A 13102-nucleotide genomic window follows, 5' to 3' on the forward strand; every position below is an offset into this window, starting at 1 on the left:
TACTGTCTGTTGAGTCTTTGCATGCTCATCTCTCTCCTGATAAATGCATGTTTCGAACATTTTTTAAGAGAGAATGTTTTTAAGAGAGGTTTATCCACTAACTATAGGCGCTAGTGAGAATAAACGATTTACTTTTACCTCTTCGCCGATTCTCCGCCGATACCGCCTTGTGGAGTTGCAATGACGCAAAATATGGTCTTAGGGTTGGTCGCAAAACACGGTGGCCATTCAAAGCCACAGTTTGAGATGTCGCAATCTGTGGTATCTGAAGTCAAGCCTATAGTCCATGGGTTGTAAATCACAGTTTGCAACGACGCAAAATATGGTCTTAGGGTTAGGGTTAACTTAGCCACATATTGCGTCATTGCAAACTGTGGTTCAATTTTCAACAACACAGTTCGCGACAAATTGTCATCGCAAAACGTGGTACCCACGCATAAGCCATGGTTTGCGCTAATTCAATCTATGGCGATAATTTATCGCCACATTTTGCAATGTCGCAAAATATGTTTGTTCAATATATATTAGAAAAAAGCAAAGCAATGGTGCGCTTGGTGTGTATAAACGTTTTGCCTCGATTAAACAAAGTTTTGCTATCGATATATGGTCACCACAGTTTGCGTTGTCGCAAAACATGGTCAATCGTAAGGAATTCTAAGGCACGCAGTTTCTTTAACTTCCTTTCCATTTTGTAAAATAAATTACTCGCCAAGGGGATCCGTATTTTCGGTTGACTGCCGGTTGTGCATTGTCCCGTTGAAACGCAAAATCCGTAATACCTTACACAAACTGGTTTCAGTATTGATAACAAAGCTTTAGTTCAGTGCCGGTTTTTCACTTACATTTTAAAATCAACTGTTAATTTCTATTTGGTGGTTGAATTGAAGCATACGGTTCAAACTTGGTCAATTGCCAGTCAAAGTGAAATACATTTCAGTGGACTGTTGTCTCCGATCCTCACAACATTATCAGTTTACAATCCGCGTGTCTGCAACTCTTAACTTCCTCCTTTAAAGCTCACTCTTTCCCTTGCCTGTAACCCACCCATTCCCTCAACCATTATAACCCCTCGCCAACAGACAAACACAACTGTCAGCCTCAGTATTACAATATTTTACTATTAATAAGTCATATATATTTTAAAACAGATATTCTTACAGCCACAAACTGGTCTACATTACCACATATAAAGAGCAAGATATCTTTTATTTCATATCGTTTATATTCCGTATCCCGGGTCCGTATCATAAGTGAAGCACAAATAAACTGTGAATGTAGATATTCAATTCTTTATTCGCACATATATATATAATGCATATGTTACACATCATTTAAAGAATATATAATTAAACGAGATCAATATGAAATACATATGTGCTTAAGAAACCTTTACAGCCTTATACTAGAAGCTCTCCTTAACTGTAACATCTTGATTTCGAAGACTTAACTTTTTGTGGAACTGAATTCCACAAATTAACGAATTCGTTTCCAATTGAGGAAGAAAATGATGAAAATGCGATAAATATTTTATTTAAAAAAAAGCATTTCTCTAGGGAATGACATAATATGTGGTCTGAAATTTGCATAAGAAGCTGAAAAGTCTAGATCTATTGTATAAGGATCCTTTAATCTTCTTCTTTAATCTTCTTCTTCTTCTTCTTCTTCTTCTTCTTCTTCTGTTCCTCCTCCTCCACCAGCACCACCAGCTGTTTCATTACTAACTACATCTGATGTTATAGAAAATTCATCATCATCATCATCAGTGTTATCCGAGAAGCTGTTGTTGGACATGAAACACTCAGTATAAAGGTCATCATCTCCTGTGTCGTCATCGTCATTATCTTTGCTAACGGCGCCATCCACATCAGATTCATCGTCCGTGGTTCTCTGATGCTCTCCGAGCATATCTTCCAAAACTCCAAGGAAAGGAGAGGCAATGCTATGTAAAAGGGAGATATATTTTAAAACCATATATTATAGTTTCTTACCACGAACAGTGATAAAGCAATATTGTTCTTCCAATATATCCAGTAAACAGTGTATGGGACTTTGAAAATTCATTATCTTTAAGGTAGCTCCATATAGTTAAAAGGCTTTTGAGGTACATGTTACATATTGCTGTATTAAAAAAAAAAAAAAATGTTTTGGCCCGTTTTTGCGCATTGTATTAATATTAGTAAATCAAGGTTTCAGTTTTTACAAAAAAATATCACATGACGGGTCGCCATAGCAACGTAACGTTAGTCTTAATTGAGGCTTTTTTGTAATAAAAAAAATTAAAGCTCGAGTTTTTCGCGGTTAATTTTGAAATCATACTACTTATTTCATCATTTGACACCGCGACTTAAGTATCCCAACGAAAGAACCTTGAATTTAACGCAATTTCTGTCTTTTCATAATTAAAAACATTCTGTCTTTTCACAATTAAAAACATTCTGTCGTTAGAACTCGCTACACATTTTGCAAGCTAATTGCTTTTGATATCGAAAAAACACTGTAAAAATTTCAAGACATTTTACCGCCAAATTTCAAAATAAAAGTAATTTTACGACATTTTTTGAAACTGCTTGGCGCACCGCCATCTTTATTTTGTTTTTCGTGGCTTTAAAAGCTCGCGCCATCATAAAACTCGTTAATATTTCCCTTGTGGTAAAAATTAACTATATGGAGCTACCTTAAGCGATATTCATGCTATTCATCATTTTGTGTTCCTATTGTATCATGTGCAGTATTCCTTAAAAGATTGTTTGAAAATTTCGATCAAAAAAGTGTGTGCTTTCATTTTGATACGAGGAAATTAATATGCGTAACTTACTCAACATTGAAGTTATCCAGATACTTAGGGAAAGCATTCCTTTTATTGCGACAGAAATCGCAACGATCGCCACAGCGCCAGCACTTAGGGAAGTACCGTGTCTTCACCCTGTCTGCGTCCTCAAAATATTTGTCCTTCTTCAACAGCAACAGCTTCGGCACTTCGGGATTGTCGCTCTCCTTTATTTCGCCTTTACTTTTCAGCGTCTTCATTCTGGAAGACACCAAAGTAAGGAGCTCTTTTGATGGGGCAGATCCTGGTTCCCAACCACCAAATCTTATGGCAGCAACTTCTTCGTAAACTTGTAGCGTTACGGGGCTTGAGCACTGAAGAAGGCGACCAAAAAACGCACACACACCTTCGATCACCGGATCGCCTCGAACCTTGTGATATGACCGTAGGCCAGACTGACAAGCAAACGAAAAAATTGCCAAATCTAGTAAGTCTGTGATAGCTTCTGGAACCTTCTTCTTAGATGATGTCGATTGACAAGCAGCTTGATCTGAATTGGAAGCCATCACAACAACACAAAACTGTAAAAAAATTTTAAAAAGTTCAAAATCGTAACCGCGTGTGCGGTTACATCAGTGATGTAAGATGAATAAAATATTAGACGTACAGCGTTCTGATTGGTTAAGAGATGATTCGTTCAGTCTCGCGCCGAAGTTAAGTCATCACGTGTAAATATTATCGAGCGTGTTAGATCCCAAAAGTATACGTCTAGAACCACAGAAGCAATCATAAAGTCGAATATATACTAGTATTTCTCAACTCAGAAGGTAAGGACCGCTTTAACTTGGAGCGCATCAAAGGTATTCAAAGACATGGATGAATTTTTTTTGTTATGCCTAAGTCTATAACAACGATGAAAGGTTAATGGTTTGATGATGTTGCGACGAGCACATTGAACCACTATTGAGCTCCCTGTTTGATCCGGTGAGCCAAAAATAATAAAAAAAGGGTTATTTTTTTCGCGACTAAGCTGTCCAGAAAGCAATCCAGCAAGCTATGTTCATATTGCGCGGCAGTCGAAGATCATCTGCACTACATCTCACAGTAGGAGGGTTGCATGGAATAAAACCGCACCACTCCTGTATATAAGCGCACTTTAATAACTTTAACAAAATAAATAAATAAAAACGCCGCCGAGCGTAACAAACTAATGGTACGTTTACGGTGGCATTTCGTTTGCGATTGTTTTTCCAAATTTGGCCTAATTTAGCACTAAGTACTGGTTTAAACATGTATACGTATGCAAACCTTTTTTTACATTTCGAATAATAGATATCTTTTCATTACAGATTTCTCCCTTGCAACTACCTACCACTTTCCTCCCGAGTTAATAGGAAGACATGCCCCGAAGCAATCCTTTGGCATTTCTGAGGCCGCTATACGACATTGCTGTATGGCAATTTCTTATAATGTCAGGCTGTGCACGAGGAGAGGAGACAAACTAAACACCGAGTTGAGAGCCGAGTTGAGAGCCGAGTTGAGAGCCGAGTTGGGAGCCGAGTTGGGAGCCGAGTTGGGAGCCGAGTTGGGAGCCGAGTTAGGAGCCGAGTTATTTAAAAATTTAAATTAATTTTTTTGGGAATTATTTAGTATAATCATCATCTTTATTGAAATTAATTTTTGAAAAATTATAATTATAATCTTTTTAGGAACATAAACAAATTATTTGAAAAAAAATGTTTGTTTGCGTTATCACTATGGTTCAGCAACTGCTGCAACTGCTGATCAGTAATTATGCATAGAAAAATACAGTACAGCTAGATGCATGCACAAACATTAACTCGATGTGTATATCTTATAAAACAATAATGTCAATAAAAAACGCGATAAAGTTCTATACAGTAGTAAAGATCACATTATATGACTTTATACGCCTTAAGTGCAGAATTTCGAGAACTTGCTGTCATTATTACTATTACTGCCGAGATCCTTGGCGAACTGGCTTGCTCTATCCAATTGCCTTCTCAATGTGGCCATGTCTTTTTGCCTTTGGTTATGGCAATTACCCCCAGAGTAGGACCCTTCCTCAAACCTTTCAAACAAAAACAAAAGCACAACATTATTTACTTACTTCAACTGCATTGAGGTGAGTTGGGATCTTAAAACAAGTAATGTACAATGTTTTACAAAACCTTCAATGTTACGAAGCTCAATTTCATAAAAATTAGATTTTGGTATTTTTCAGTATAAACCAAAGAACCAAAATTTTATCATTGATTTGTTTTGACAGTTATAATATCACATATAATAAGCTCAACAGCCCTCATCTGCCACGCCCACCATACTATCATACATTTTGGAATCTTTTTATGATAAGCTTTAATTTGATATATGATAGCTTTTGTCCCCCATTCCCCCAAGTGATACTAATATGTCCACTGGTTCATGCACTTATAAAAAAGTAAATAAAACTCATGGAAACTCATGATCAGTGAGTTTGGCACACTATAGTCACTAGTGCTTATATCACTCAACCACACTTTATTTATGTCCATACCTTTTTAACTTTGCCTTCAAAAGGGCACTCTCAACAATGTGATCCTCTGCTACTCTTGACAGCGAATCCCTCTTGGCTCCACGCACTGCATTGCGTGAATGGCCCACTTCTGCCATGTTGGTATTTGGTGCATCTGGTCCTTTAAATGCTCTGAACACATGGAATCTGCAATAGAAATATTACCAAAGTATTTAACATATATCAAAACATGTGTATATCCACAAAAAATGTGTGCAGTTTCATGACTTTTTCAGATCATTACTCGCTAAGCTTAGCTATGCTCAAGGTGGACATCTCAATTAAAAAAAGCACATTACAGAGACATCAATAAAAGTCTATGTACCTTCTTGCATGCCAGAAGTTGTTAAACCAATTCTTAACATGCTTTCTCTTATCTTTTTCCTTGGCCCAGTCCATCAGAGTGCGGCGCTTCACTTCATATGCAGTTGGTGTTTCTGCACAGTAAATAGCATGAACCATTTCCAGAAATTCCGCTTTTGATCGTGGACTCCAAGTACCCTTAGAAACCTTGTGAGCACAATCATAAAAGTGAACCTCACAAGACTTTGACCTCTCAAGCAATTCTTCCTTGAGCATTATCTGAATACTTGCACGATTTCCACCATGCTCATCGCTGACAATTCCATGCGGATCGAAAATATACTGAGCATTGCCAGTGAATTCTGTTAAGGCCTAAAACAAAGAAAACAAAATCCCTTAATAAACAATCATTTCACAAAAATTATTCTACATTATTAAACTCATCAACAATGCATAAGCTACCAGTCCAAGCAGGATTTCCCAATTTGGTCACATGCATGACCTTTATACCCCGACAATTAATTCCAGATATAAACAGAATGATTAAGGGTCATAGTACTTTAAAGGGTTAGAAGATAATGTGTGGCCTTTCGTGAAGGGGTCCAAATTAGTGTCACTATAAAAACTCAAATTATGCAGGAATGTTTGGGCAGGTTGTATAAGTTTGAAGAAAATGGTAGATTGCGCTGAACAATATGCAGTTTGTGTTAAAAAACTTACACTATTCAGGTGACTCCAAAATTCACAAAGGGTTTCTTTACTTTCTGTGTCGCAATCCATACTTGCAAGAGTTACCATCTCTTTAAGTGTAGGATGTTGCACACTTAGATTGATGGTTTTCATTCCTAACACTTTATCATGCTCTGCATCCAAATAGCAAAACTCCTTAGCAAGGGGATGCATACCATCTCGTTGCATTAATGCAGCAACTTCAATACGCTCCTTGCTAGTGCGAAACACATACGTCAATTTGTTTTTGCTCAATCGGCCATCTTGGACAGCCCACAATAAATATTTATCATGTTTGTCACTTTCTGATTTGATTTTTGCTAGTGCCTCAAATGAATGACCAGCTGGATTAATTTCCTTCATAACTTGCTGCTTTACATTTTGGATATCTTTGAGCTTTGCCATCTTTGATGCATTGTCATACACTTCAGTAACAGACTTGCCCTCTTTTAGCATTTTACGTAGACTTTCATAAGGAAACTGACATGGTTTAGCTGAATTATTTGCTTTGAAGAACTCTGCAGCTTCTTTCCTGATTGATGGGGTTATCTTCTTTGCGATACATGTATGGTTTCCATAATGGTATACATTGACAAAGGCATCATTAAACTCCCAAACCTTCTTGGCAAGACACGGAATTCTATTGGCTACATACCCACAACATGCACAATTCACATTTTCTCCTTGTCTTTCAAAGTTAACTTTGTTGTTCTTTGTAAATGAGTGCTTGTATGGGCATTTCTCGTTGACACATTCATATGTTCCGCTGCATGATGCTATACGACGTACTCCTTGAAAGTTGGATCTGTTAGATGTTATCCAAGAACACCAGGGTCTGCCATCAACTGTGCTTTTCATCATGGCATTTTTGTCGTACTGGAGTTTATAGCAACAAGTCCCATCAATGTCATGTGGCAATGTAGTAACTTCCTGCATATCACAACCTGCCCAAATTTCTGGGGTCAACTTTTTTCGTGTCCTGTAATGTAAATATAAATTATTATTACACTAGCTTTTTATTGATACCAGTTGTATAGACTTTCCTGTGGTTAAATTAAAAACAGTCTTTTCACTCCTACTACAGTAATTTTCCAATTGGCACTACTGTGTATGCACGTCTGTCAAAGAATCAGTTCCAGAAATGTACAAGTCAAAATAGATAATGGTCCAATCACATTGAAGTATCATGTGAAAGTGATTGTAAAGTTAAAAAAAAAAGCTACATGATAGAGTACATAATGTAATATTTATGTAAGATGCAATTGATACTTACATATCCTTAGTTGAAGTGCTTTCGCCAGTATTTCGTTTAGTTGATTTCACTGTTGACATCCTAAATACATATTATTAATAGCTTCATTATACAAGTATATTGTAAACTATGTTTACCATGTAATATTAGTAATATTAGCAAAGTTTATAAGTTTTGTTACAGCTGCAAGTAAATGGCAGTGACCAGCACGCCCGGGGATGGGGGGAAGAGGGGAGGGGGGGGGGGGGGGGGGGGGGGGGGCGGGGGTGGAATCCTGTACAAAACTACGAGGGATGCTTGTCATATCTCTTAGGGGTAAAAATTTGTGATTTGGTATCTTTTAGGGTCTTTTAGGGAATTTTTGAAGATCAGCATTTTCTGGTATCTCATAGGGTGCCAGAAAATAAGAGAAAGAGCGCATCCATATTTCTTAACCTGGGGGCTTTTATAAGTAAAATTATTTGATCTGGTAGATCGAAACTTTCGGTATATTTTAGGGGTCTTTTTGAAAATTTTCGACGAGCATCCCTGGTATTTAATATAAGCATATACATACCTTTTTTGTTTAAATTTGCACAGTTTTCTTTTTACATGCCTGTTTCTGTTGCTTATTTTTGAGAAGACAGTTTTACAATCAGGACACTGTTTGGGATCACCTTGAGAAAATAGTAATTTTCACATTAACAATTTTCATCACATTTGCATGGATTGACATTATAACTATTTATATACATGTAATGGATTTTAATGTAACATCTTTACAGCTGTCAAGATAACATTCAATAGCTAAGCTTACTTATATCATCCTCTGAATCAGATTGAGACAACTCCATATACTTTGATTCTGATAATTCTTCTAAATCTGCTAAATAATGTAAACATAAATTAATGGTTTTGTTTTGACAATAAGCATTGTAAGCATTATGTGAACTCTAAAATATATTATTTGTATTTATTTTTATTATTGATAATAATATTATTTTTATTACTAACCTTTATCATCCTCTGAATCAGATTGAGACAACTCCATATACTTTGATTCTGATAATTCTTCTAAATCTGCTAAATAATGTAAATATCAATTTTTGGTTTTTGACAACAAGAACACTTTCATTGTAAGCATTATGCTATATAATTATGTACCATTATACAGTGGATTTAATATATGTATTGTTAAACATCAACTTAAAAACAAAGCAATCAGTAGCTTACCTATATTGTCCTCTGAATCAGATTGAGGCATGCCAATATACTTTGATTCTGCTAATCCTTCTAACACTGCTATAATTATATAAATAAATATATCAATAATATATAAATATCAATTATTGGAAGACCTTATATGCAATCTAAAATATTACATACCTAAAACTTGCTTTGGCTTTTCATCCTCTTTAAATCTGCAATCAACAAGCCAATGGAACCATTTCATCAAATGGAAGTTATAGTTAATAGATCTAAATATTAATTATATCAAATAGAGTGCACAAACTAAATCTTTGAAACCAATAGTCAAAACAAAAGCATTTAGCACAGCTAACTATGTGCTAATTGCTACTAAAGTAGCCTTGACAAGTTTATTGCAAGCACTCTATCTCAATGAAACATTTAATCCACAAAGAGAAGTTCAGAAAGAAGTGAGTCATGAAAGGCATCAATCGAATAATGTTTATATAATAATGCTATAAACAACCTATAAAGTACATCATTTTCTATAATCATTAGTCATATGTAGTATTGCCTTGTATAATAGGATTTTGTTTGAGGTTTAAATTTTGCACTGAGACAACCAACAACAACAATAAAGTGTGTTTTTCTTACCTTTGTGGATAATCTTTGATTGGAGAGTCTAGGGCACAAATTCACAAACCAATTATTAAATATATTAATATGACTCTATTAATATTTGTGCTGGGAGTACTATTATTATCATGAATATAAAAAAGGAAAAGAAAAAAACAAAGGACAAGCAAAAACATGCACGAAACGATATAAACAAAACACTATACCTCATATTATAACACATTAAGAACCTACAATCAACAGCAAAATCAAATAAGAAAGTAAGAGAAGTTATTTATACTTGCCTGATGTTGTGATGTACCGTGTAGATATAGGCGTTTTCACTGGAGAATCTATAAAATGGAATGACAGAATTATAAATAGCAAAATCGAATAAGAAAGTTTTCAGAAGTAGCAAGAGAAGTTATGATTTATTCTTGCCTGATATTGTGATGCACTGTGCAGCTATAGGCGTTTTCACTGGAGAATCTAAATGGAATGACAGTTTCGAGATGACAACGTGGACGCACATGACAAACATAATCAGTAAAAAGAAGGTAAAAAATCAGCAAATACACCACATAAAATAGGTTTAAAATACCTTCGATAATTATGCATTCTTCTTTGCTAAAAAAAAAGAATATAATACATTTCAATATTGTTTTTTATAAACGTTTTATCGTTGAAACATACGTGCCGTCCATGCCGTGAGATTTCGAAGCTTTCCGCTTACGATTCTCTTACACCCCGAACATCTTTTTCACGAAAAAGAAATGAGCACTTACAACCTATACAGTCTTGGGACTTATTTGTAAACTTAATATATTCACGATGGCAAGTATTTTGCATGATAAAAGCAGATTCCTGAATAATTTATTTTCTTACCTCACACAGTCGCTGTCCTCCATTTTGAAACTTCGAGCCTGCGGTACACTGATCAGCAGTTAAATAACTCGGCTCCTATCGACTCCTAACTCGACTCCTAACTCGACTCCTAACTCGGCTCCCAACTCGGCTCCAGACTCGGCTCCCGACTCGAAGAATAGCGAACCTCCGAGGAGAGAAGATCACTTTTACTTGGAAGGTGCATGAAGTCATTGCAAATTTTGTTTGCAAACTCGTTGAAATGCCAGCATTTCAGCATATTCAGCAAGCACTGCAAGAAGATGCTGCTAGAAAAGCAATGGGTAGCTGGTCCCTTGGGGATAGAGCGACCAAGCAATTGGTAGATTGGTGCCAAGACCAATGGAGAAGGAAAAACTTTTCCTTTCCTGAAAAAGACAATTCATACACAGCTCCACCAGCCACAATGCCCTGGTATGAAAATATACCTGTTTGTCATAAATGTGGCACGCCTTGTCCAAAATGCAGAGAGGCCCTTGGAATGGAAGTTCCAGGGGAGATGCCAACCCTCCGTGCAATACTTCGTTTAGGCGATAAAAAAAAAGTGGCAGATGAAGAAATAGCTGCTGGTGAAGATGTCCCAACCCCAATATCAAAGAGACTTCGAACAAGAAAATAGAATTTTTAAGTTAAGGTTATTCTGCGAGCAACAGTAACCTATGTTTGAAATGTTGTCATTATAACGTCCTACATATACAGTATGTATACGTTCTGATCTAATATATACATGATCATGATTATTTTGTATTTGATTATTATTACCATTTAGTTATTAAGATTATAATCTAGTTTTTTTTCCTAAGATCCATAGCTATATATATATATATTTTCCCCTCGTATGATATACCTTTTAGCTAATGTTCTATGCTTTAGCAATACCTGTAATTTTGTAAACTTTGAAACCCTCATTGTTTTTAGAGGTGACACTTCTAACGGAAATGTTCTATGCTTTAGCAATACCTGTAATTTTGTAAACTTTGAAACCCTCATTGTTTTTAGAGGTGACACTTCTAACGGAAATGACTCATTGCAAAGCAATGAATAACCATGGGCATACATATAATAAGAAACAAGATTCCATTACCGTTACCGTTTCATAGATGAAAGAACATTTGAACTTTTATCAAAAACAGTATGATGTATTCAGTTTACTTAATATAAGTGTTCACTTCGTTTTATCGCCAGTTTTAAAAAGTAGGGTAGCTCTTTGTCTCACTTCAAGTAACATCGGTATCTTGATAATAAAGCTACTGATGCTGTGTATTGTCACTCTTTTGACACTTGTATTCATGCCGTCTTTTTGTCAAGGGACGATAACTATGAGATGCTAAATAAAAAAGTTGGTAATAAGATTTTCCAAAAAGTAATTCTCTCGTGTGTGTGTGTGTGTTTTTTTTAAATGTTTGACAATACTTGTAGCATTTACTGGTAAGAAAAAGATCGAAAAAAAAAAAAAAAATAAGACGCACAAGTCGAATGTTATCAGAGTTATCATTGACTCCGACGAAGGACTAACGTCCGAAACGTCAGTTACTCTTGTTCTTATTACGGAGAAAAGATTATCTACCACGACACCTTTGTTTTAACTTTAATATCACCGACGCAGTCTAAACTAGTTCTAATACTAGTCGTCATCTGTTATCAGAGTAGTCTTTGCATCATCACTTGAATTATTCACAACACCTAATCACCGATAGAATTGGGAGGTGTAGAGTACCTTTTTTAATCCAGTTTCACCACGCGCGGTGTTCTTGACTTGCCAGAAAAATGGATTCAGAGGACGCAAACACAGAATCAGATGTAAGTAAAGTAACTTAACATTATTCCGCTACAAGGTCGTGGCAATTTTATAAAAAAGTTAATCTTTATTTATTGCCATAAATGTCTTAGTACATGTATTTATTTTCTTCTTTTTGGCGCTGCTCTCTGATGTTTTAGTCTATCTAACGGGTTTCTCGTGTAGCAACCGCCAAATGATTGTTTGCGCAATATCATACGATTGTGGTTCTAATAACTTATGTTCTAACCTACCTTTTATGGCATCACTAAAATGAAGATCTATTTCAAAAAAATTAAGTGACTCTAAAAATACAAACAAATTTCCTGCGTTATAGTGAGATATTAATGAGTCAATGCCGTCTCTTTGTTTTCATGACAGAACTCATCTTTATCAGAGTGGACAGACTCGGAAGACTCAGAACATCAAGAACATGAGGAGGTGATATATTTCTTGCCGTTCATTAACTTTTAACATAATAACATTGTGCAATGTTCGCAAAATACGTTACGAATTTGCTAATACGGACTTCGTTTCTCGTCAGGACAATGAATTGGCTGCAGTTTTAGCAACCTTGAGAACTTCTCCTGAAACGGAATCAAAGCTAGACACCAGCGAAAAATCACTGGCAGCTATTGTTGATGATGCTGTGTTGGTTGGGGAGCTTCTACACCAAAAATCGTTCGATTCCAGTTTCAATAACTTCGATGCGGTACCAGTGGTCCAATCACAGTCAAGGTCGTCGGAAAATGCTGCCATAATTGACTCCCTCAAAGCTATTCACGCGCGCCTTGAGGGATTTCAAGCTGCACCAAATGGTTTGCCAGACAGTCGTAGTGAAAATTCTGCAGTACACGCCGCAAGACAAATTGCTCATTGGGCTTCCCTTTTTATTTCTATGTTTGGACATGCTCTTCCCCAAGCTCCAATATCACAACAGTCGCCCAAACCGTCATCGGTTTCACAGGTCAATGCACTTTTGCCCCCAACAGAATCACTGTCGCATCCAGATCC

At 36.2% G+C, this 13102-nt stretch overlaps 3 protein-coding genes across 3 annotated transcripts; 1 reads left to right on the forward strand and 2 right to left on the reverse strand.

Moving 5' to 3' along the window:
* Nucleotides 1–1273: 1273 nt before the first annotated feature.
* Nucleotides 1274–3355, reverse strand: LOC148907550 (uncharacterized). The gene is made up of 2 exons (XM_089035553.1): nt 2816–3355; nt 1274–1939 (listed from the first exon to the last, which is right to left on the reverse strand). Exons 1-2 carry the CDS (start codon nt 3331–3333, stop codon nt 1639–1641), a joined length of 819 nt encoding a protein of 272 aa, XP_088891679.1. The 5' UTR covers nt 3334–3355; the 3' UTR covers nt 1274–1638.
* A 1347-nt stretch (nt 3356–4702) lies between these two features.
* Nucleotides 4703–10450, reverse strand: LOC148907551 (uncharacterized). The gene is made up of 15 exons (XM_089035666.1): nt 10294–10450; nt 10010–10035; nt 9850–9897; nt 9714–9761; nt 9448–9475; nt 8992–9026; nt 8839–8907; nt 8620–8688; nt 8423–8488; nt 8183–8282; nt 7648–7707; nt 6366–7353; nt 5668–6017; nt 5325–5489; nt 4703–4859 (listed from the first exon to the last, which is right to left on the reverse strand). The coding sequence occupies exons 1-15, from the start codon at nt 10314–10316 to the stop codon at nt 4703–4705; spliced, it is 2232 nt and encodes a 743-aa protein (XP_088891792.1). The 5' UTR covers nt 10317–10450.
* An 18-nt stretch (nt 10451–10468) lies between these two features.
* On the forward strand, nt 10469–11650 carry LOC148907552 (uncharacterized). The gene has a single exon (XM_089035576.1). It carries the CDS (start codon nt 10535–10537, stop codon nt 10928–10930), a length of 396 nt encoding a protein of 131 aa, XP_088891702.1. The 5' UTR covers nt 10469–10534; the 3' UTR covers nt 10931–11650.
* Nucleotides 11651–13102: the final 1452 nt, after the last annotated feature.

This window comes from Actinia tenebrosa, unplaced genomic scaffold (assembly GCF_029948245.1).
Source record: "Actinia tenebrosa isolate PJP-AT-01 unplaced genomic scaffold, QUT_ActTen_1.0 PGA_scaffold3__52_contigs__length_22856419, whole genome shotgun sequence".
Classification (NCBI taxonomy): Eukaryota; Metazoa; Cnidaria; class Anthozoa; order Actiniaria; family Actiniidae; genus Actinia; species Actinia tenebrosa.

Excerpts from the sequence above, each read along its gene's own strand:
- LOC148907551 (XM_089035666.1), bottom strand. The coding sequence starts at position 10,316 with ATGGAGGACAGCGACTGTGTGAG. Across the intron at positions 9,027-9,447 it reads ATCAAAGATTATCCACAAAG|ATTTAAAGAGGATGAAAAGC; the intron begins GTAAGAAAAACA and ends TGTTGATTGCAG. Across the intron at positions 8,489-8,619 it reads TGATTCAGAGGATGATAAAG|ATTTAGAAGAATTATCAGAA; the intron begins GTTAGTAATAAA and ends ATTATTTAGCAG.
- LOC148907552 (XM_089035576.1), top strand. The coding sequence starts at position 10,535 with ATGCCAGCATTTCAGCATATTCAGCAAGCACTGCAAGAAGATGCTGCT.
- LOC148907550 (XM_089035553.1), bottom strand. The coding sequence starts at position 3,333 with ATGGCTTCCAATTCAGATCAAGCTGCTTGTCAATCGACATCATCTAAG. Across the intron at positions 1,940-2,815 it reads CTGGATAACTTCAATGTTGA|CATTGCCTCTCCTTTCCTTG; the intron begins GTAAGTTACGCA and ends CCTTTTACATAG.